The 25,385-nt window shown below is 37.9% G+C and overlaps 1 protein-coding gene and 1 pseudogene across 1 annotated transcript; both read right to left on the bottom strand.

The window, feature by feature from the left end:
- Window positions 1-2,921: 2,921 nt before the first annotated feature.
- On the bottom strand, window positions 2,922-25,110 carry LOC125874865 (E3 ubiquitin protein ligase RIN2). The gene is made up of 11 exons (XM_049555902.1): window positions 24,913-25,110; window positions 23,767-24,163; window positions 13,090-13,167; window positions 11,411-11,497; window positions 11,211-11,332; window positions 5,096-5,192; window positions 4,872-4,977; window positions 3,724-3,881; window positions 3,463-3,600; window positions 3,289-3,356; window positions 2,922-3,195 (listed from the first exon to the last, which is right to left on the bottom strand). The coding sequence occupies exons 2-11, from the start codon at window positions 24,004-24,006 to the stop codon at window positions 2,937-2,939; spliced, it is 1,353 nt and encodes a 450-aa protein (XP_049411859.1). The 5' UTR covers window positions 24,007-24,163; window positions 24,913-25,110; the 3' UTR covers window positions 2,922-2,936.
- Window positions 10,328-10,459, bottom strand: LOC125875329 (U2 spliceosomal RNA; annotated as a pseudogene).
- Window positions 25,111-25,385: the final 275 nt, after the last annotated feature.

The raw sequence follows: 25,385 nt of genomic DNA on the forward strand, positions 1-25,385 counted from the left end.
AATCAACAATGGCCAATTGAGGAAGCTGTGCCGCTGGAGATGCAGATACAAATAGCATAATCAGATGTCAATTTATGGGTGCATCGAAACATAATGAAGCTGAGCAAGCAATTCGGAGTTATTTTTAAAGGTTGTGAGCGGTTTTTACTCAACTCATGAAGCTAGACAGGAATAGACGAGAGAAGTTAACCGAGACGAGTATATCGGCATCAGCTACTCCAAAATCCAAAGGTTCGAAGGAGGCGAAAAAATTGGAGTTCGGCATCAAATTTAAAGTGAGGGATCAAGGAGCAGGAGGAGAATTAAAATAATTCTCAATGAGAATACATACTATATCATGGAATGTTAGGGGGCAAAACAACTTGGACAAAATGGGGTGACAGTCTCTGATGCAGGAATGGAAAGCAGACATATACTGCTTTCAAGAGACCAAGTTAGAAGGGAATTGTGACTTAATTGTTAACATCTTTGTAGTAACATGTGGAGCTGAAGGCAAGTGGGAGGGGAGGAATTTTGATCATGTAGGATAAAGAGAACTTTTGAATATTATAGGAGAGTGGGAATTGGTTGACCCACCTTTATCGGGGGGGAGTTTCACTTGGGCAAAGGGCGCAAACCAGGAGTGCTTTCCAGAATTGACAAGGGTACCCCTTGTCCCCCCTTCTGTTCCTGATAGCTATGGAAGTGGGGCAGATGATTCACTATGCTAAGAGGAATGCCTGGTTGAAGGGCTTCTCTGTGTCTAATAGAGAAAACCAACACTCTGACCATTACAGATTTATTGTATACTGATGACTCTTTAATTTTTTGTGATTCTGAAGCTGAACAATTAAAATATCTGAGACTTATCTTAGTAGTTTTTGAAGCAATATCTGGGCTACATGTGAATTGGAGAAAGAGTTGTATGTACCCTGTCAATGGGGTTCATAATATTCAGGTTTTAGCTGTTATTGTAGGGTGTCAGGTGGAATAATTGCCAACTACATATCTCGGATTACCTCTGGGATCAAAATATAAAGAACAAGATAATTGGAGTGGGGTTTTGGAGAGGGGTGAAAGAAGGCTAGCAACATGAAAGAGTCAATATTTGTCCTTGGGAGGCAGGATGGTTCTGGTGAACTCAGTACTGGATTCTCTTCCAACATATGTCATGTCATTGTTTCCAATAACAGTCAATGTAAGGGATACAACTGATACTTAAGGAGAAACTTCATATGACAGCGTACATAGATAAGAGGAACACACACTTGGTTAATTGGGAATCTCTCATTACTTAGCAAGAAGGAAGGGGGCATAGGTTTTAGGAACTTAAAAGCACATAATCAAAGCCTAATCATGAAGTGGTTGTGCAGGTATAGTTCTGAACTTAATCCCTTGTGGAGAATAATCATTGGTGAAAAATATAGCCAGACAGATCAGTGGTGTACAAGTCCAGTCAACACCCCTCATGTGACAGGGATCTGGAAAGCTATCAGACAACTATGGGATTCTTTTCAGATGATACACAAGGGTGGGCAATGGGAGGACTTCATTTTGACATGATAAATGGGTAGGTCATGGGCCACTAAAAGATATATTTCCTGAGTTTTTGTCTATAGCATCACTTCCTGACATCAAACTAGATAGTGCTTGGGGACTGAATGGCTGGAATATCATCTTCAGGAGAGGGTTGAATGATTGGGATCTGGGAAGAATCAATGATCTTTTTGCTACTTGCTTTCATAGGTCTCAAGGAGGAAGAAGATTCTCTTTACCGGAATAGAAACAAGAATGGAATTTATACTGTTAAATCTGCTTATCTTAACCTTTCACAGACAATCCACCCCATTGTGAATTGCCTATGGAAGTGCATTTGGAAGGCAAAAGTTCCTACCAAGGTTGTGAGCTTTTCATGGCTGGTTGCTTGCTAGAGAAGTTTGCCTTACTCAAGAAAGCCTGGCTTCCAGTTATGTTCTAGGTGTGTTTTATGTGGGAAAGCTTTAGAGTCCAACAGCCATCTGTTTATACACTGTCCTTTCACTACTCAATTGTGGATTCTGTTCCTTAACTTGGTGGGGCTTAGTTAGACTATGCATGCTAATTCTGCTGATCTGCTAAGAACTTGGAACAATAAGGGGGACACAGTGAGACAGAAAGAGTGGTGAAGGTTGGTCCCTGCTTGCATATGGTGGTCAATACGGAAAGAGAGGAACTCAAGATTTTTTGAAGATAAATACAATTCATTGCAAAATGTTAAGATGAATTGTATCCTTTTGATTTATTTTGTGTAAAGAAAGCAATGTAGAGAGTACAGATTCTCTGGTAGATATGTTAGGTAGTCTGTAGGTATAATAGATCACTTTGATCTATTCTTCTGCAGTAAAAATGGTTAACACTCCCCTAAGTGTTTTCTTATATATATATAGTTACAATTCTCAAAGAAAAAACTTGCAGTGTATGTATTTTAGTTTATTTCTACTTATCCTAAAACACTTACTGAGGTGCTTCTCCACAACACAAACTTTTGTTCAGCTCTCACTAATTTCGTCAGTTGACAATATAAATTGCTAAAAAGGTTTGTCCTATGGGACCTCATCTTGCATTTATTGGCTAGCTCATCCCTAACTAAAGTAAACAAGTAAAGGCTCAAAGCAAATCCTTGAAGCAATCAGGCAGTTCAGGGAAAATCCTTTATATCAATCATCACCACCGCTTCTCGCACTTGTGAAGGCTCCTTCTTGAATATCCATTATCTCACTCTTATGAATCTTTTATGAATTCATTTCTTCTCAAACGACTTTTCTTGACAGTCTTACCAAATATTTTCTGTCAGTTATCCTCTTTACACTTCAGAACTTCTACAAAATATTAGATAGAACAGCAACAGGCACAATATAATATTCCACAACAGATGCTGGTTTAGCTGAAATCAATAGTGGCAAATGGGTAAGAAGCAATCACCGACTATGATACAAGAAAACAGACCTCCAATCACTACTTTCAAGAGGATTGTGCATTTGATTACGGGAAGCTTCATTTTGAAGTGCATGACCAGGAAGATTCAACTGATCAAGTCCCATACTCATCTCACGAGCAAGCAGCTCATCACCCCGAACATCTACGGTTTGAGGATTTACCTCATTCTCGCTTCTTCCTATAAACAACGGCTTCCGGCAAGTGGGACATGAATAATTTTCAGTTAAGCCTTGATCCAACCTGTAATTATTTTGCAATATTTTTATATGAATTTTTCCTAAGATTGCAATTTGCACTACCCAGTAAACATTTCAAGCAATGACTAAGCCATACCAAGATCTCAAGCATGCAAGATGGAAAAGATGATTACAAGATAGTTTTTTCGCCTTTGCCATCGGTTCCTGTCATTTCCAGCATATCAAAGGCTTACATATTCAGAGAAAAAAAGAATCGAATAAAAAGGAAAATGGAATAAGAACAAGGAATCTCAAAGGGGCAGAGAGATACCCTGCAAATGGCACATTCATCATCATAAGTTTGTAGCTCTTCCAAAGTTGCATCAGGAAGTGCACCATGAAGAGTTCCCAATGCTATTCTTAGTTTAATAAACCCTTTGACCCGTTTTACAATGGCACTTAATAAAGCCTGCTCAAAATGAATTAAAGTTTAGTAACAGTGCATGGATATACTAAACATTAGATAGAAGAGGGAAACTGAGGTATTTGAAAAACTATGAGATTACATTAATTCATACAGATAAATATTTACACGGATATTTAGGAAAAGAATTGCATCCACAAGGTGAAATGCCATGCCATGAAGCCACCAAATGTGCACATAATGAGCGAGGGCCATCAACAGAGTCATCATGTCCAGGAGAAAACCCATATTCCGAATAAGAACGCCTTTCCATTCCCCAAATGAGCCTGTAAGAGGTTTTTAGGAATAAGATGAGGATCAGAGATGGTTAAAGACAAAAAGAGAATCATTATTTCTTATTTGAGTAAATATCCTATATATTTCAATACTGCAAGAACAAGGTACAGGGAAGACGATTAAGATGTGTTTTCAACCACAGACTTCGCATGAAACCACCCATAGAACAGAAGCAGAAAGGAAACTCTTTCCACATCCATTCAACTGGATATACATTCAGACAAGCTCAAGATTAATAAAGGATGCACATATATATCCTTAATGTCTTTTTTACACGCACATATATCCTTCATTAGCAATGATTAGGGAGTATTTGACTAGAAACTTCAAAGAGAAACATGACTTCTTAAATAAAGTAACTTTGTAAAGTTATTGTAAAGATATGACACTTGGACCTAACTCAACCCCAAAAGCTAGCTCATGAGGGAGGTTTGTCCAAGTCCATATAAGGAGACCAAATTCTCATCCCTCTGCTGATGAGGGACATCTTAACACTCCCCGCACACCCTGACCTCAACTGGAGCGTGAGCACTTCTAAATGGGGGCCCATTATCGGTGAACAACAAATTGGTATGGGCCTGGCACTGATACCATGTAAAGATATGGCACCTGGGCCTAACTCAACCCCAAAAGCTAGCTCATGAGGGGAGGTTTGTCCAAGTCCATATAAGGAGACCAAATTCCCATCCCTCTACCGATGTGGAACATCTTAACAGTTATATAAGAAGAATATCTCACTACTAATGGAAAAGAGAACGGCAGACAAAAACGAAGAGCATCAACCTCATTAAGGAAAAGATCACACCGCTCGTGAGAATATTTCGAAGAAGGGTCGATAAATCAAACAAAAATCTTGAATGCAGAACATTGATCACGAAATCCACTTCAGTAAGCCACAGTGCATCTCCAATAAATCACCATAACCTCATTACTCAATCAACCAGACCACCTAAAGCAAAATTTACCAGCATAAAACTTACCTGCAGCAGATATGTCAAAGAGCTTGGATATTCTACTATTTGAAATATCATTTGCTGAGTCATGGATATATATGTCAAGCAGCTGAAATCCATGAACAAGAATAGCCTGTAGAGAAGGATTGGCAAACAAAATGCAATCGTTAACATGTTTTTGGAAAGGTCAAAAACATTCAAAAGCATGCGTCAAAGAAAAATAGAAGATATACCCTCCTAATGTACTGTACCTGTAGCGTCTCAAATGCTATGCTAAGAGGCTCAAAGAACAATAACAAAAACAGGGATGAACTTATTGTTTTATATACAATCAGGCACGCCCTCATCCTGCAAGCACACAAAAAAATCGTAGTTAGAGAAGTCTTCAAAAGACCAGATAATGTGCGTAAAGCACTTGAGATGTCATCCACCAAAAGAAACTGATAATCTGGTTCCCGTACACAGAGTCGAACAACACATCAACTTTGTTTAAATAAATACCTCTTATGATTCTAAAATGGGACCATTATGGACCATGCCTCCAGGGCTTTGGTCTAGTGGTAAGAGTACAACGATGTGTGGGTTAGGCACATGTCACGGGTTTGAACCCAGCCCACAGATAAAAGCATGGTACTTAAGAGAACGGTAGAGTAGCAGGCACATTATGCACCAAGTTTTGAACCGTGTATCAATGGTTCTCGAGAATTTCTCAGCTATCAAAAAAGGGACCTAATGGACCAAGGTCTCTTATAGTTCGATCATTCACTCAAACACACCTAATTTTTTTGAATATACACTCCAAACTCTAAAAGAGCAGAAAGGGCTCCAAGGAAATGCCCAAAGATGCACGCCACCACCAATTCCAAGCCTCAAACCAAGGAATGAAAGTTTTGAAAGGGAAGCAGAGAGGGAAATGGATTCTCTCAGGGGCTAGAGTGTAGAAAATCCAACCATTGATGGGCTTAGGGTGGCAATTGGTACACCACTATGACGTGTAACTCTCCATGTTGTAGGTACCCATTACTTTACACACTGTCTGTAATTCTTGGTCCGATACAAATGATTTCTTTGCCGATTTCGTCTTCGCGAGTTAAACAATTGTGGTAGTTCTAAGTTCTAACAGCCTTAATGATAAATATAAGAAGAATATTCTAAATTAAAAAGTATTAGTCGCTTAGATTGAATTGCTGATTCTCATTCTTTGTTGTTGATTGTTCTTTCTATAATCACTTCTCGACTAAGTTCTTCTAGTTTTTCATCACTCTATTGTATATATTCAAATAATTTTTCCAAATTATCTAGTTCTAAGCTCGTAATTATATCTAACACATTCTGTGTCTCACTTCTAATTGGATCAATATCAATTATTTTTCAAGGTTATAGTTCCTTGAGAAGTATGAATCTAAGAAACAATTTAAATTTGTCAAAATATCAGAGATTCTTGAGCTAACTTATTTACCTTTTCCTGCCACTTCATTTTCTGTAATATCTACGCCTCTTTATCGAATCTCGCAACTTGTGCCTCGCCAATCCTCAACTTTTTCATATTGTTCTCACTCTTTTGGATTCAAAGGATCAAAGCATAATGGTTGGTCTCTAGGAAAATATCACATACTAATCGGAAACTGAGTTGGATTTTAATGTAATAAAGTTGAATCAAGAATGAATAATAGTAAGACAAACAAGAAACTGGTTTTTTTTTTTTTATGACAAGGGAAACCCGCAGCCGCTACCCTTTAGGTGCGCACAGAGTAAAACCTCTGCTCCTATGCAATAGCTCGCAAACCACATAGGAGAGGTAACCCGCACTAGGCAAGCCGGTGCGACAAGCTAGACCCAGAAGGCAAACCCCTTGTTTTCGCTGGCAAGGGGTTTCGAACTCGAGACCTCCAACATGGAAGTCCCAAGCCCAAACCACTGGACCACCCCGAAGGGTAACAAGAAATTGGGTTTTCTATCCACCACGTCGTAGAACAATATAAAATATTTAAAACATATTAGAGAAGCCATACACAAACTACTTATACAAATAGCTCAAGTTGTGTTCTCCTTCATTTTTCTATCCTAACATAGAAACTAGATTACTCACTTTCTCAAATGGAGAATTCTAGCACAACTAATCTTTTTCTTCTGAGAAGATTCCAGTTTTACACTTGTAAGGCAATTCTTCACTTGATGTATATTTCATCTTCTCAGCTTTCATACTAAAAATTAGATTCTGAAATGTGGTTTCTTCTTTTAATAGTGAGTCTCTCGACATCTTCTTTACGTCAAGGATGAATTCTTGATTTAAAATCTTCTTTTAAATGCGTCTTATTTTTACAAAATAATTTTGAATTCCATGTCGTCATCTTCTTTTGATTTTTCTTTCTTTTTAACGCAAATGCTGACAGTGATTTAATATTCCTTTGTCTGTATAGAATACTTCGCATAGCTCATTCAGAGTGACTAGATGTTCTCCAAGTTGTCCTCTATTTATCTTTTATGATAAGTTTCTCAGATATCTTATATTTGCCATGATAGGTTCATGTTTATACAAATGACCTATTATCACAATTTCCGCAGTTAAGCTGTATGCTCAAAACAACTACTTCTTTTGATGGAATAAGTAGGATCTCATAAGCAAATGCATCAAGTAGATGCAAGGATTACAAAAGAAAGAAAATATCAGCCCCCATGAAGACCCAAAAAAAAAAAAAAGTTGTCTAACAGAGATCTATGGAACTGATAAATTCTAGGAAAGAATCAATAGTCATTACAGAGGAAAGGTTGACCCAAGTAAAAAGGCTAACTAAGCAGATAGTCTTAACAGTAGAGATGGAAGTTGGGATGCCATCAAAATACCGTTTGTTCCCCTCTGTCCATAAGCACCACAATATATGGGCAGGAACCAATGACCAGATCTCTTTAATGGACTTCCCTACTTTCCAAGAGCTCCAACACACAAAAGCCTCTCTCACTGATTACTACGGTCCTTATCTGGTGGAACAAAAATAGGAATTGTTACTTACAAGCTCAAACTACCTAGCAGTGTAGTCAAAGGCACACTTTAAGCGTGCTTAAGCCCTGAAGCGGGGCTCAAAATGTGTAGAGCGCTTCGCCTCACTTTATGTGCGCTTCAGTGTCATCCTCAAGGGTCTAAGGCAACCTTTTCCTTGCCAATGAGCCTCTTCTGAAGAGGTGACACTAAACAATTGATATTTCACTTTATCATTAAAAAAAAATTCAATTTATTTGGTCATGTATTTGTCATTCATGTTTATAATTATCAGTCTTGGACTAAATCATATATATTTGTATTTTTTTCTCCCTTTGCACCTTTTTTCATTAAAGCCCACTCTTTATTTGCGCTTTGCGCTTAAAGCCCCCAACGGACCTTAGAGCTTTTTTGCGTTTCGCCTTTGATAACACTGCTACCTAGTATATCTATAATGCATCTTCTGTTCCATGTCTCACTGCTCAAGAAGAGGATTGCACCAAATGTCACCCCACAGCAGCAGCTACCCTTGCTGGGAGATGATGACCAGATGTTAGTTAAGGTCATCGCCATATTACAAAGGCGCATGGTCAAGGAGAATAATGCACTAGTTAAGGTTTTAATACAGTGGGAGAACCATGCACCTGAAGAGGCCACAAGGGAGGATTGGTCCTTCATTAAGCCCAGTTCCCTGAATCCATAGCTCAGCTCCAAGCCTTCAACAACAACCTTGAGGGCAAGAATGTTTTGAAGGAGGGTAGAATGAAATGACTAAGCATTTGCTAGCTAAACAAGGCATGTGGGTGAGTCATTAGGGACAGGATTAACGGTAATGCGAGCTTTTTTTTTTTTTTTGAGAAAAAGTAATGCGAGCTTATTTAAACGGGAAGCGAAGGTTGAGATGGTTTGGTTTGGGGATGTGATGAGGATATGAACGGATGCCCAAGTGTGGAGGTTTGAGAGGTTGGTTATGGATGGATTCAGAAGAGGTAGACCAAAGAAGCAATGGGAAGAGGTGATTAGACTAGACCTTAGAGAGGAAGGTGTGAAGGCCACGAATTAGGGTAAAAGGTTAGTAGGTAGGACTTTGTCCATACTAGTAGGTTGGAGTGCTTTGCCTTGTTCCCCTTACCAGTAGTCGTACAACTACTCTTGTACTTTCTTGCTCTTCGATTTCTGTGACTATCTATTATTTCGTGTAGTTTGTTTGTAGTATTATTTTGTTATAGTACTATTATGTTCCTATCTGCTGTTTTGTTACTATCTATTGTCTATTGTACTTTCATTATGTCTTTTCTAGATTGTTTTTGCCTTGAACCGGGGGTCAATCGGAAACAGCCTTTCTTCCTCACCTCTGAAGTAGAGGTAAGGTCTACATACACTCTACCCTCGCCAGACCTCACTGTGTGGGACTACACTGGTATGTTGTTGTTGTCGTTGATACTGGAAATTGACGACTCACATTAAAGAGGAGGGACGGTTGTCATGGCAACATATATAAGCAAATCCTTTCGATGTTGGAAGGATGAAACTGGTATGATCATCTCTCTCGTGCTCTCTGCCCTTTTCTCTCCTAAATCCTTCTTCCTCTTCCCATCTATCTTCTTCCTTTTTCTCATTTCAGGTCTTCTTGTGATTGAATCACAATGGATGTTTCCTAATTGAGGTCCTGAAATTGAGTTTAATCTTTTTCAGGTATGCCAATGTGATTCTCTTGGCGTGAGAGTATTGAAGGACTTAGCAAATTTGGAGATGATTCCTATTTTAGTTACTGTTCCATCAGTTTTCATTCTAATTTGAATCATTGTTGGATTGTTTTAGCTGAATACTCATTAAGTCTGTTGATGGGACTTGTTATTCCATTTTGGCTGGCACTGTTTTATTGAGTTGATTGAGTCTGATTATTTGAGAACATTACAAGAGGTTGTAGAAGGAGCTGCATGACTGAATCAAGTAAGAACTAAGAATATTCCTCCGTATGCTCGAATAAAAGAACCATGTTTTGCTTGAATGAATCTGGGGCGGATACTACAGCTACACCAAAGCTGACAGCAGTCGGCCACAGTAACGAGATAAACCTTGTAATCCAACTCGCTCCATTCGGAGAATATTATTTTTGGCCCCCTCAATGAACATTAATATCATAAAAGTCTGGAATCGAACACCCAGGGACATATTCACTATTATCCCAACCAGGTAGCTGAAGTTAAACCAATGTGGTGAAAAGTGAGCCATTCATTGCTTAAAGCGATGAAGCAAAGTTTCTTCTTTTTTTTTTTTGATAAACCGTGGTGTTCGAGCTAGCTTGTGCGCACCTCGACTAATACCAATAATCAGTTTATTTAATATTTTCTTAAATATTATTTGTATAAATACTTTTTTCGGTTTGTTGCTTCTGGACACTACTCAATGGCTAAAATGGCCAGAAAGTGATGGAAAAAAGACAAACTATGATGAAAACAGCAGGAGAATAATTGAATTCTTAAAATCTAAGAAGAAGAGGCCAGGCATGTGTTTATTTAACTAGGTAAGTGAATTTAAATGATAAATGGTTATTGTTTAGACTTAAATGGGTGGAAAATCAGAAGATGTGAACAACTACTACACTTGATCTTAGCCGAAAGGCCAAGAAAGGTATAATCAGAAGATGTGAAAGGAAGACTTTAATGACCAAAAACTCCTAAACAGATCACTGATTTTCCCTTTTGTGGTTACTCCCTTTGTTTAGCAAAATATACATTGCAGAGTACTTGCATGAATGAAGTGAATGGTAAATTTTCTTTATTAAGGAACAAATTAAGTCTCTTTGGATTCAGTTCCTTTCTCACTGTTTTTGTAATTGCTACTTCCATCCAAATAAGGTCAAAGTTAGGTTGTTTTTCTTATATCTGGACTGATGTGTCCATTGATTTTTGGTCTAGGACGTAATATCTGAACTTCCATATTTCTAGGTAATTTTATAGAAGAAACACTCTTCCTATCTTTCCCCCTGTTCTGATAAGTATTTCTGTTCTATCTTTCAGACATGAGGTCCTCGCTATCATGAAATTACACGCACATCTTCTTATATCCGTCCCATCAGTTTTGGGTGTTGGTGAACTCGATTTTATGCTGCTGTTATAGTGAGCAATATGACATGCATAGACCGTGTTAATTCTAGAGACCTCCCATGTGAAATTTGCCCAAAGCATAGAAGGGTATTACGGATTAAAGCTTCAGACTTGTATCTATGGAGACACAATTGCTGCGAAAACAGCAATAGTTCGAAAATACAAAAGACAACACACGTGCAATACCTTCTACATCCTTAAAACTAAATACAATCTTCAAATAAGAATGACCTCTGCATAATGTAATGCACAACAAACAGACTTAGGTCTAGGAAGTACCAGAGTAAGTTGGCTGAGAGAACCAGCAATAAGGCAGAATACACCCGGAAATATGACCAGGGAGTAGCTGAAGGAGAGGCATTCAATCGTTCAAGTCGATCCCTAGCTAAAGCTTGAAACATCTGTATATATGTAGATTTTATCCAAGGTTAGACACTAAATCTCAATATCAATAGCTTAGAATACACAACAGTGGATACCTTTAAAAAGCAAAGAACAGCTAGCCACGTTGACCACAGGCCTGCTTGATACAGCGTAGGTGGAACAACCAACGGAAGAAAAGTTCCCTGTAAGTAGTTATCAGTGGACAGTATACTAAAACACTTCCAATACAACCACTAAAGAGAAACATGAATGTGAGAATGACTTCATTGACCATACTAGTGTAAGTTTACATGCATAGAGGGCAACATGAATGTAGACTTCAAATTTAGCAAATGATACACATGGAGCTATGAGTCTCAAGCAGAGTTTGAAATGCTCTAGATCATTGTGGAAGTGATTCAGAACTACTGCAATCGCCTCTCAGTGAAAGATCACGATGACAAGACATATCCAATCTGATCAAACCAACAGTTTGAAACAATTCAAATTTCAACCAAAAACCAGATCTAGCATTGACACATCCATATCCATATGTCCCTATGCTCCAGTAACTAGTCTTATTGAAACTATGTTAGGTCTGTAGATAGCAAGAAAGATAGGGATTAAGGAAAAGGATGTTTTGGGACTGTATGGTAGTGATGGGATAATGAATGCAGAAAACATGACAGACGGGGTTGAAGAAATCAAGAAATAATACGATCAGAAGATGTGGGCATTTAAGGTATGTAAATAACGTAAATGCTACCACCTGTTTGGATTCAGACCCATTTATTCCCATTCTTGCATTTTGCCTGGAGAGAAAGATACACTATATATTTCAACCTTCAAGTGAACTTCCCAATCCACCAAAGGTTAAGGATTAAGGGATGCGCAAGACATCAAATTCTTGAACTTGGGAAATTTATTCGTTCAATATCATGTTGTTGGCATTTCAAATTTCGCAATCAGACAGCAGTGATATGTGGTTACCCTGAAACGTTTCTGAACATTCATGTAGGCATCTCATATCGGAACCAGATGTGGACTTTGTACAATGATTATTCTAACAAAGGAAAAGTTTCCAATATAAAATGAAAAGCATATGAGAGAATGTTAAATCATCAGAAAAAATTGAGATCTTCAACTACTAAACTTAGAAGACCCCATGGTATTAAAATTCATCATATATAGCAAGTCCAAGCCCAACAAAATAATTTCCCTATCTTCATGCAGGTTCTCCCTTCCTTACTCAGTCTTATAGATCATGGACCTACAAAAATGTATACACTATATTTTGTCCAATTCATCGACAAGAAGAACCCTGTGGATCAACTATGGAGGTTTTGCAAAGCAAGAATTGAGAGGTGCTAATACTCTGAAGAAGGCTGAAGCTCACATCTTTCACCAAGTTGTCCAGAAACTGTCAATGAACTAGTTCTAAATGAGGGGCCCCTCACTCCTCTCACTTTCCATCTTTTTAGTTTCGTTCCACCGAGTACTCATACTCACTTGGTTCAGCATTGCTCCAAGAAGGGGAAAATGTAACCATCACACATCAGCTTACTTAGTCATCCATTCAATGTCAAGCAATATAACAATTTAAAGTGGCCAAAAGATCTTAACAAGTAAAATCAAATGGAAACAATGCCACGTGCCAACACTATATGTTGCATAATTTTCCTTAACATCGGTCACAAAGTATAGAGTTTGAATTATAACAATAGAGGAAAGAAAAGAAGAAAAAAGATAATCAAGGTTCTAGATACCACCTAATTCATGTAACTGAGATGTTTACCTTGGAAATAACATAATTGATAAGACGCTCAGCCAGCTTTCGGATTTCTGACGAGTGCAAATCTCCAAAGAATATAGTCTGCAGAAAGTTGTGAAAAGAACTTGTGTTGTAAAAGGTACTCTATAATATTTGAAAAGGATTCAGGTGCACAAAGAGTACCTAATTTGCCATGAACTTTCATTAGAAGCATTAAGAAGTCCTATTTTAAACATTCACAGAGACATTCTAGCCATTACATGAAGAAATGTCCAAGAAACCAAAAGAAGAAGTTAAAGAGTTTGTTAGACATTCAATAAGGCTGAAAGGACGTCCTTTCAGAGGTTATCAAGAAAATATTCCACCTCCCCATCCTTTATACCTAATTTCTCATTCATCCGTCCCCGAAAATTATTTTTCTACAAACACAAAGTCAACATATTCTTAATATATGATAACATTATACTATTTTCAACTTGATGTGATATCTTTACACCCTTTTCACATCTTCCCACCGGTATTTTAATATATTTTGACCAAACGCAAATACATTATACAATGATCATTCAAATATTCTCATAATCCCTGTAGAAAATCAACTAGATCAATTTAAGATCAGACTAAGAGGTACATGTATTCTTTCCCAAAACTATAACCACATACTTCCTATCTGGATTACAATAAAAGGAGTCCAAATTACATCTCAAAGAATAAATAATAGAATCCTAGAACCACAGCTTATCCACCCAATATTGAAAAGAAATACAGAGAAAACAGTAAATGTTTTGGTGCAAGCCTAAATCAGTTATCTATTCTTACATACACTGTGACCCGGTATGTGGATCCTGATTTTCAGAGGGTTAAACTAATGTTATTTGTGGAGACGTCTCTAGTGATGCCCCACTGCTGACAGCTAGAACATACGCATGAGTTGAAAACACTCTAACATGGAGATAAAGCCTCTATATTATGAGAATAACAAGGGGCATTGGGCCTATGAAGCAGACAATAGAGCCCAATGGTCTAGACATTGTTAGCAGGAACTTCGAGAGGTTCACACAGGACTGTTGGTTTGAGTCTGCTATAGATGGATCAACGGCACAGGCCCTCAGAGAAGGATAGAGAAGCTAGAAGGAAGCTACTTTCAATCAAATTGCCACAAACGACGAACTGAGTAGAGAAAGGTTAGATAGTAGAATGAAAGAGCAGACTTATGGTAAACTGAAAAAGTAAGGGGTGCAGTAGGAAAGGATTTGAAGAAGAGAAGATATAGGCAAGACTAGTAGGTTCACTTTATATCTTAGGTGTTCCACCCACAATGTAGAGATGTTGACAATAAGCTAGGGGTATGATCGAGATTGATGAGGCAACGATTACTGGATCTAAGAAGATGTTAGCTAGATTTTGTTCGTGGTGGATAAAATAATCATCCTTCCACTCATAGTCAACTCACTTCACTATGATATTCTATCAAAGTTACAAAGGAAGGAGGAAGATGAGGTGAGCATGCTGAGAGGAGCAATGGTTGAAAGAGTCTGTATGAGACATGTGGATACGTGAACTGCCAAATTTAGTTTCAAATTGGACAGGCATGGAGTTCTTCTCAAATTAAAGAACTGAATTTACAGTAAAATGGCCAAAAAGAAAACAGACAGAAAAATGGGAACCAAAACTTGTGGGCTTTTGCACGAATAACCCAAATATGCTATAGTGGGCCCAAGAAGAGAATATAGCCTAGTCTGAAGAGGAGAGAAGAATAAACAAAAGCAAACAAACTCATACTAGGTTCGATCCTCTGGAGCCAATAGCACAGTTAAGCCAATTAGTGGCAAAGTTCAGCTAACTCACACTATGACATGAGCTTGGCCCCTTCACAAAGGAGCTAGGAAAGCACAGGAGCTCAAACATAAAGGCTCATAAAGGACAGAAGAAACATGCGCAAAGCAAGAGGAAGAAAATAAAAACTCCCATTATAGAGTCAAACTTCACCAGTTGTTCCCCAGCATCTGGTAACATAACAAATAACTTAAATAAGTCTCCCATACCAGATTGATCACATGTTTCTCTAACTCAAACCATTTTTGCATCCTTAAGTACGCATGACCTATCTCTCCTTTTTTCATAGTCAAGATGTGCCTATGGGATGAGAATTTACTGTGAGAACTTGCTTTCTTGAAGGACAGTGAAGCGAAGTCCCTCGTTCGACAATGGCCGGTCTTTAAAGGCCCTTAAGAAAGAGGCTTAAGTCATCGATTCCAATCCAATTATGCTTTTCTTTTTATTGGTATTCCCCTTGAGCCTAAAAGATTATTCTAGGATAAATGGGCAACAGTTAGGAGAGGTGCGCCAGCAACACGAAGCAGATTTATTAGATACCTCATGAAAGCCCTGCCAGAATTCATGACGGCTAAAAACAAGTAATTTTGAATATAAGATGTGGGTTTTTGGGTATAGATCAAACTGGAATCCTCAAAAACCAAGGTTGGAGGAGTAACACCTCAGATTCAAAAAGGGTGAAAATTTCAGCTTTCTTCAGAACCTGGTGCCAGTACCGACGGTCCGTGGTCTGACCAACGGACTGTAGGTAGGCCCGTGGTTGGCCAGTCCAGTTTTCCAAAAATGTTTAACGGTCCGTCGTCCAATGCACGAGTCGTAGGTAGGTCTCGTAGGTGAGTCCCCGACTTAGAAAAAAAAAAGGATCAAAAGTTGAGACCCACGGCCCGTCAATAGACCCACGGTCCGTATGTGGGTCCCATCAGTCGAGGAACAAAGACCATAGTCTCTGAACTCGATCGACGGCCAACCAGTACGGTTCGTGGTCTGACCAACGGACCGTAGGTTGTGCTGTCGATGGGAGTCTGCAGTTATTTTTATGAGGGCATTTGGGTCTTTTCCTAATTATTCTAGCCTAATATTATGTCATTTTACCCTTCACCTGAAGCATATATAAGTGTTTTTACCCCCAAATTTCCCCAAGTGAAATCATTCTCTCAATTCCTAAAAAGAAGAACAAGTCTCTCTCCAAATATTTCTCTCTAGAAGTTGAAGAAGAAGGCTAGGGTTTTCAAGTCAAGTCTCCAATTCCTCCATTGAAGTCAAGCTTTTGGCATCAAGGTATGATAGTTTTCATCCATGGAGCCCTTTCCTCCATGGAGTTCCTAAATTCTCCAATTTATAAAGTTAAAAATCCCCAATTGAGTTAGGGTTTTCTTCTATGTTATGGGTTCCTTTGTATATTGATTTATTTGATGGAATTATATCATTTATGCATGAATTGAGTAAATTCCATGTTTTAAGATGATTCCCCATGAACCCATGCATGCCCCATGTTTTCCAAGTTATGATGATATAATGTGGGTTTTGAACTATGAATGATGAGTTTATGAAATCATGCATGTTCTTATGAAGTTGATGTAAACATTGTAAGGATGCTTTGAGAGTGAAGTATCAATGTTGATGTTGTTGTTGTGTTGTGAAAGGATTCCTCATATACACATGAAAGCATGAATGTGAAAGGTTTTTCTCACATAAAGGATTCTAAAATTGAAAGGTCTTCTCATCTAAAATGAATCAAAGTTAAGGAGCTATTCTAATGATGAGGCAAGCACCCATGACCTATGATGCAAAGACTAGAGGCGATTACCCATGTCTTATGAATGTTAAGGAAAGTTAAGAATAATGAATATTCTATGGGAGTTATGCTTAGCACCGAGTGGACAAGTGGTGATTACCCATGTCCCATAAACTATGTGTCAACATAGGATTTGTCTAGATAAGACTTTTAGCTAGTGGATCCACGTAAGCTAGAAGTTCATGGTTCTTACCTTGGCAAGTGAGAACACCTCTTTTCGGTGTGGGGTAGACACCGAATTCCGTGTTGATAGCTCACATGGTCTTACATGTTGGTTAAAGGTATTCTCCCACACTAATGAGTCAAGGTTACTTAAGGAAGCATCTCACAAATGTTTTAATGATGTTGACATGCATTGACCTTGTTTTTACGACTTATGTTTTCGAACTCTTTTATCACATGTTTCAGTTGGTCTTTGCTTATCATGTAAAGGTCCCTTTTTACTTGACTTTTATATGTTTATGCATGGCTATCATACTTGATACATATTTGTACTAACGCATACTCTTGCCTACATTTTCCCTAATGTTGGGCGTGGTGACTTTTCTCCCTCCACTCGTGGCCAGTAGCTACACTTAGAGCATTCGAAGACTTGGTGAGTCCTTAGGATCCGAGGACGGTTTCATTTCATTTATGTCTTTTCCTTATCAGAGATTGTACATGATGCCAGGGTTACGTCCCGATCACTCTTGATGTATTAGATGGCAAATGAGACTTTGTAGACTCCCGCATTACTTTTATAACACTGTGTGATTTGAAATGTTCTCTTTATCTCTTTCAATTTTCTTATACCTTGTTTATGTATGCTAAGTGGCTTGTATGGGGCCTCTTGGGATCCTATACGCCATATTACACCTAGGATCTACCTTGGGTCATGACAGGAGAGTAGTTAGATTCTATATTCCAAAAAGTCTTAAATAGAAGCCAAATCCATAAGAGAGAATCCTTTGAAGCCAATCCAAAGACTGATAAAGATCAAAGGAGAATCTATTCAAATACATATTTGAAAATGGGATTATCAACTATACTTGACTGGAAAGCCTGACACACATGTTTTGACCTTGTGTGTCCATACGATGGACAACTATATTGTTTCCAACCCAAATGAGGTAGTGTCTATTGTCACCGGGAGCAAGTTGGTAAGAGGGCCTTGGATCATCCAGCTTGAGATTGGTTCTTATGTCGAACAGATTACAAGCTTTAAGAAAGCATTGCTGGGCCACGGCTTCTCAAAGCCGAGAGGCTAAAGAAAAAGTCGAGTCTAAAGTGATAAAGTTGCTTTGACTACAGAATCGTTCATGTCCGATGGAGTGAATTGGATGACCAGGTCTCTTCAAATAAAATCGGCATACTGAAATTGATTGTACTAAGGACTTCGATTTTGCTGAAAGAAGTGGTAGTGGCAGTTCAGGCTTCAGATGGAATCCAAAGATAAATTCAATAAGACAGAGTTTCCTTTGAAATAAATCTACTTGTTTGATTGATGTTTAGTTTCCCACACTCCCAAGATAAGCACTTAATTCTATGAAGTGTTACTAACGTTTCTCCACATAAGTATGAAAATCAAAAAAATTATCCTCGTGATTTTTGTTGAGAAATTGATTGAAGTAGGAATTTCATCTCTGTTTGATCACACTATCTCCTCTCAAATTTAGTTTTTTTTTATGAAGTAATAAGAAATTTCATTGTTGGCATCAAGAAGATGCAGAATAGTACAAAAGTTAGGAAAATAACAAAACTTTGTTAGCTCAATCACAAAAAAGACTAAACTAGTACCAGGGAGCTAACGAAGTTCAAAAAGTTCTCAGGTGAATCTATGGGTGAAAGACTGCCAACTATATAGATACAAAAGATACTTTAGCCATAAGGGAGTGATTTGGAGTTGGCCTTACCAACTCTCCAATTGCACCAGCATTCAAAGGTCTCTTTGGTACTATGTGGCATTACCCAATTAATACCAAATATATACAAAAACATACTCTAAGTAAGCAGTGACTGTACAATGTAAAAATAGACGGTTGTTGTACTCAAGGTTCTGTTGGCACATGTAATATCTATTGGCAATTTGAAAATTCCTTTTCTTAAGGTTGTCTTGAGTGAGGCAAAGTTCATGAGAGATATCCAACTGAAGCATATGATCTCTGTTGGGAGCTTAGTCATTCCATATCAACTTCCATGGCCAGTTATCAAGCAATTCATTAGGAGCATATGAATTTGCATAATCTGGGTTGACTGAATATTTACCATCCTTGTCACTGCCCCACCATAACTTGTCTGCTTCCTGACATTTATCACCTGGCCTTCTAGCCTAAAAAACAAGTTGACCACTTCTTCAATTTCCCAATCTTGTAGGTTTCTTTTGAAAAGTACATTCAAGGTGTTGTCTGTCCTATTCTGTGCAAGGAAGAATTAGGGTCACGCGCTATTTGATATAGACTTGGGAATTCCTCCATCAGAATAATATTGTCCAGCCACCTATCCTTCCAAAACCTAATATGTATACCATTACCTGCNTAAGGTTGTCTTGAGTGAGGCAAACTTCATGAGAGATATCCAGCTGGAGCATATGATCTCTGTTGGGAGCTTAGTCATTCCATATCAACTTCCATGGCCAGTTATCAAGCAATTCATTAGGAGCATATGAATTTGCATAATCTGCGTTGACTGAATATTTACCATCCTTGTCACTGCCCCACCATAACTTGTCTGCTTCCGGACATTTATCACCTGGCCTTCTAGCCTAAAAAACAAGTTGACCACTTCTTCGATTTCCCAATCTTGTAGGTTCCTTTTGAAAAGTACATTCAAGGTGTTGTCTGTCCTATTCTGTGCAAGGAAGAATTAGGGTCACGCGCTATTTGATATAGACTTGGGAATTCCTCCATCAGAATAATATTATCCAGCCACCTATCCTTCCAAAACCTAATATGTATACCATTACCTGCTGCCAACTTGGTGATTTGAAAGAACTCATCTTTAATCTTGCATATACTCTTCCATAGGCCTACACCATGAGGGGATCTGGAATCTGGACAGCTTGGAGCACCAATGATTTTGGACTCCATGTTTTGCCTTGATTACTTCCTTCCATAGAGTTTGATCCACTTGAGTGTACCTCCATAACCATATCATGAGTAATCGTTGTGAAGAGCTAAATCTTTTATGCCCAATCCTCCCAATTGTTTTGGCAGCACCACTTTACCAAGTGAAACTTATGATCCTTGTTGTTACCCTCTCATAGGAAATTCCTCCTGATCCTATCAAGTTGCTTCAGTACGTTGCTAGGTATGGGAAATAGTGTCATGTAGTAAGTTAGAATTTTGTCTAACACGTTGTTAATCAGTGTCAATCGCCCATCCATTGATGTATATTGCATCTGCCATGATGCCAACCTTCTCTCAAACTTCTCAATCACCCCTTCCCTTATAGATGTAGATCCAAATGTGGCACCTAGGAGTAATCCAAGATAAGTGGTTGGAAGGGAGCCAGTGGTAAAACCCACAAGTCTTGCAAGTTCTTCTAGGTCTAAAATCTCTCTTCTTTTTTGATGATCGTGGTGTCCGGACCAGCTTTCGCGCACCTCGATTAATTCCACGGAATACATGCCACCTCCACCAGCAACAGGTACCAGGTAACTCAATCCACCAAGGCTAGGACAAATGGAAAGAATCACCTAGTGTTTTTTTTTTTTGAAATAGGTAACTTTGTATTATATCACAAAACAGTACATGGGTTATACTGAAACCATTATATACAAATGTCTCCTTTCCACTTGTTTCAGTCTATATTGAGTCTAAAACATCAATTACTGATACAGTGTCATTGGAGTATACTTGATTACACCAAAAACAAAACAATAAAATGCAGTTTAACTTGACTTTCTGGACATCATTCTCTATGCTCTTAAAACACCTAGAATTCCTTTCTTTCCAAATAGTCCACCATATACTAGCAGGGATAATTCTCCATCTGTTTCTGTCCTTTGCATTCACCCCTGCTGCCTCCCAACTCTTCAAAGCCTCTGAGACCTTCTAGGGCATGGTCCAGGAGATGCCTTTAAGATTCAAAAAAATCCTCCATAGTTGTTGGGTATACTTGCAGTGTAGGAACAAATGGTTCACTGTCGCTAATGCCTCCCCACATAGAAAGAAACTAGAGCATAAGGTTATCCCTCTTTTCTTCAAGTTATCTTAAGTCAAAGCAGCTTCTTTGGCCAATAACCATATGAAGCATGAGATTTTATGAGGTATTTTGCTTCTCCATATTTGCTTCCATGGCCAACTGTATGTTTGTCGGTTTGTCTGATCCATCAACTTGTAGGCTGAGTTAACTTTGAATTCCCCTCTGCTATTTCCCTTCCACCACGTAGCATCTTCCCCTGTTTGTAGCCCATTAAAAGCTTCCACATTGTTGAGAAATTCTGCCACTCTTGTTATTTCCCAGTCATTGAATTGTCTTCTGAAACTGAAGCTCCACCCCTGATTTGTCCATTCTGCTATAGTATTGTGTTGTCCCAAAACTATTGTATATGTCTGGGAAAAGAACTTCCAGGTTTCCCTTTTCATGCCACTCATCTTTCCAAAATCTTGTCTTGCTTCCATCTACAACTTTAATCCTTGCATTACTCTTAACTTCATCCCACATGTCCCTTATTGATCTCCACAAACTCACTGCATAAGGTGTAGTCCCTTCTTTGGTCATCCACATATCTTCGCCTTCATATTTTGCACTCCGCTGAGTTTTGAACCTGAGATCTCAGGGTTCTCAACCACTTCATTGACCACTAGGCTACATCCTTGGGTGCTCTAAAACCTCATTAACAGGGTATATAACACTTTTTAACATATTTGTATGAAGGCCTAAAAGTGATTCAAAGATGAGTAGGGTTAGATTTAGGTAAAGAACTTGAGTCTATGTGCTCCACAAAATACAAGGGTGTCAGCAACATATAGTAAGTGTGAAACATTAACAGTGTTCCTTGTGCCAATATTAAAACCATCCAGCCATCGCAGTTGATTCGCCTTATCAGACATATTACTAAGGCCCTCCATTGCCAGGATAAAAAGAAAAGGAGAGAGAGGATCCCCTTGTTTGAGTCCCTTATGTGGTAAGAGATGTGACCAATTGAGTCGATTTAAACCACCTTTCACCAAAACTCATTTGCCTGATAATGGAAAAGAGATGTGACCAATTGAGTCGATCAAAAGCTTTTTCTATGTCCAGTTTGCATAGAATGCGGGGTTCCTTATTTTTCATTCTCCAATCCAGAACTTCATTGGCAATTAGAGCAACATTTGTGATCTGTCTGTCCTTAATGAAAGCATTTTGATGATTGAAAACAAGTTTGCCCATTACACCCTTGAGCCTTTGTGATAGTACTTTGGCCGCGATCTTGTAAACACTCCTAGACTAGGAATCATCTAGTTTTTAACAACAGTGGTAAGCCTTCTTGTGCTTGCCTCGATTGATTCCACAGAATAATTGATGTATCCTTATCCTACCACCAACAGGTACAAGGTAACTCTTTCTACAAAGGCTTACACAGATTGGACGAAATCACCTAGTACTTTTATCCCCACTGAGATTTGAACATGAGACCTCATGGTTTCTTTTCATTTCATTGACCACTATGCTAGACCCCTGGGTGCTTAGTAGGAATCTTGTCACATCACTTACTTTCTAAAGTCATCTATTTAAGGCTTTACGTCAAGCTTCACTAATCGCCTTCTTCAATTCTCTCTTTGTTCTCTTATACCTTTCAAAAACTTCTCCATCTTCTGTTTTTGATAACTTCTTACACTACTCTCTTTTTGTTTTAACAAAACTTGGCACCTCCTTACTCCACTGCCACCGTCGTGATTGTTGTGGTTGAGGTCTCATGATATGTTTACCCACAAGTATTACGAAGAATAATCCATGTATAAAATTGTACTGTTTTATACTTCATTTGATTACCATTTCAAATTCAGCATATTTAAAATGTGTTATATTTTAGATAATAATTATTGTATTATTTTATATCACAGTCAATGTGGTATAACCATACAATGATTAGCAGTACTTAGATAAAAACAAACCAAATGACAAAAATACCCTCCTTCCAAAGCACTTCTTTACACCTAATGGAAAGCTCCAAGGTTATAATTGGAAACAAGAGTTTCATCAATTTAAAATCAAACATGCGCTTTAAATCATACATTGTAGTGCTTATTTTTAATACAACGATCCTAACATCTACAAAAATGCATATGCACTAAATAATCCGTGAATTACAAATCTCAATCATTGTATTAACATCTTTGCATCAACTTATCAGTGAACCAAACAACCCCTTAGAAATTTTAGACACACCTAAAACTTCATTTGCTACTTTCTCAATGCAACTCATCATTTCCTACCACAAAGTATTTGTGAAACATCTAGGTCTCGTTCTCCCTCCTTCAAAAGCTTGTCCTCAAGGCTTAAATACTATTTGGTTTGAGTCTTTTAGGCAACTACCATGCTCCACTCTTTCACTTCACCTCCAGAGCTACTAGTTTGTATAAGATGGTTAGGGTTTATTCTGGCACCACCTTGCAGTCGTTACATGTGACCCTATCACTTTACCTTTTTTTTTATTAGAAAAAAAAGGAGGGGATAAGTGGCAGGGTCACATTTAAGGAGTAAGGATTGCAAGGTTATGTCAGGATGATTGAAATTTATTTGGCTAGGATTACTTATATGCTTAAATGTATTCAAGTATGATTCCCTCTTATTTAAAAAGGTGTTATCTAAAACTAAATTACAAGCTAGAATAAATCTAATATGGTCAATCTCATACCATAACCATGTCCATCATGAGAAAAGAATCGCCCTTGTGGATGGAAAAACAACAATAAAGAATTATCCACAGGTATATCGAAGATACTGAATACCCGACCAACTGCATTAATCATTATATTAGAACAAGCATTATTTGCTGATTTACCCATAGCTTTACAAGAAATAACTTAATAATCGCTTGAAATTTCCCAGCCTATGGTAACAATATCAGTCATAACTATTCATCTCAACGTGCAAAGAGTAAGTACCTTAAGAAACAAAACTAGCAGTATAAATACGTTGACTGCAAAATTGGCTCCCAGAGCAATTGTTGTATGTGAACCTAAAAGGTTCTCTAGTGCACGGCTTTCATTCCCAAAGTTGATAATGCTCTCCCCAATGAGCCCATCTGATTTTAGTTTCTCAACCGAAATTCCCATCCAACACTGGAGTCCGACATAGCTCAGAACAGTGCAGAATGCTGAAACTGACAAGTAGCTTACGCCCATGGCAAATATATTTATCTTTCTCAGAGCTAACAGAATCCAAGACTTTCATTAGAACAAGTAAGCATGATCATTTGCCCTCAAAAATGATGGCTGCAACTTAGTATATTGCAAAGAAGTTCACCTAATTCTGATTGGTAGTGGAACTTAAAGCAGAAATCTGCATCAAAAGCAAAACAATCCAAAGATTATTTCCTCAATAAAACAACAGAAAGAAGAAGAAACATTGTCATGTATCAACAAATGAGCGACAGGCTGACAGCAGACTCAGTATCAGAGTTGTCAAAAGCCTATAGTTCATCCTCACAAGAATCCTGGCAACTCTCCCCCGCCTATGTCACCCAAAAGATTAATTATTAAGCACTGGAATGAAACAGGTTCACATAATCTGCAGAATGGATATTGAGTATTCATATGCTGAACCCATTTAGTACGGGAGTAAAGCTTAGTTTTTTTCCCCTTGGGACCAATTTAAAATGTTTTGACGGTTGAATTGTCCACCTAACCACTGTGGCAATTTATGGATTCCACTGAGAACTGAGAAGATACCAAACTTTACCAATGGAATGCTCAACTCGAAAGTGATCCTCATTTAACAACAACTCCTCCATAGCATATACATAAGAATTTCTTCCCACTACAAACAAAAAGTACCAAACAGGTGTACAAATTCTTGTATTTAGAGAAAAGTCAACAACACAATTATCAATTGTCCAACGCAAAACCCTAGAACTAGCAAATAGGTGCACAAAAAGGGATTAATCAATCAAAAAAGTGCTAAAAACATCAAAGAACTAAATCAACAAGAAAGATCTAATTGAAGGATTCAGTAATGAAGAGCTGAATTAGCATCTGTATATATAATGTAAAACATCGACATTAAGATGGAAAATCGGAAGAATTGAGAACCTGTAAAGATCTCAGACAAAGATGAAAGCAGAAATCTTGTCGTTGTCGGGTAAACTTAGTCTGAGATCTTCAGCTTCATGTCAATGGATCAGTTTTTTGCGGGAAATTGAAGAGTGATAGAAACGGCATACTTGAGAATTGTCTTCGGAGATATATTATAGTACTCTAGTAGTACCTCTCTAATATTACTTTATTGAGAGTCTTTAAAATATATATAATAATAGACTCATTCTCCTAGTATTTCTATTAATAAAATAATATCTCTCCGTTCTTATTTACGTGTCGTCTTTATTAAAATAGAATGTTACTTAATATTTGTCATTTCACAAAATTAACGCATGTTGAAATTTTGACTTAAATAAAAGAGAACAATGAATAAGGATAGATTGATAAATTTATTCAGTTTCTTAAAGAAAGTAAAATCTAAAATAATGACAACTAAATAGGAATGGAATGAGCATTGTTATATTATT

This window comes from Solanum stenotomum, chromosome 8, assembly GCF_019186545.1.
Source record: "Solanum stenotomum isolate F172 chromosome 8, ASM1918654v1, whole genome shotgun sequence".
Taxonomy (NCBI): Eukaryota; Viridiplantae; Streptophyta; class Magnoliopsida; order Solanales; family Solanaceae; genus Solanum; species Solanum stenotomum.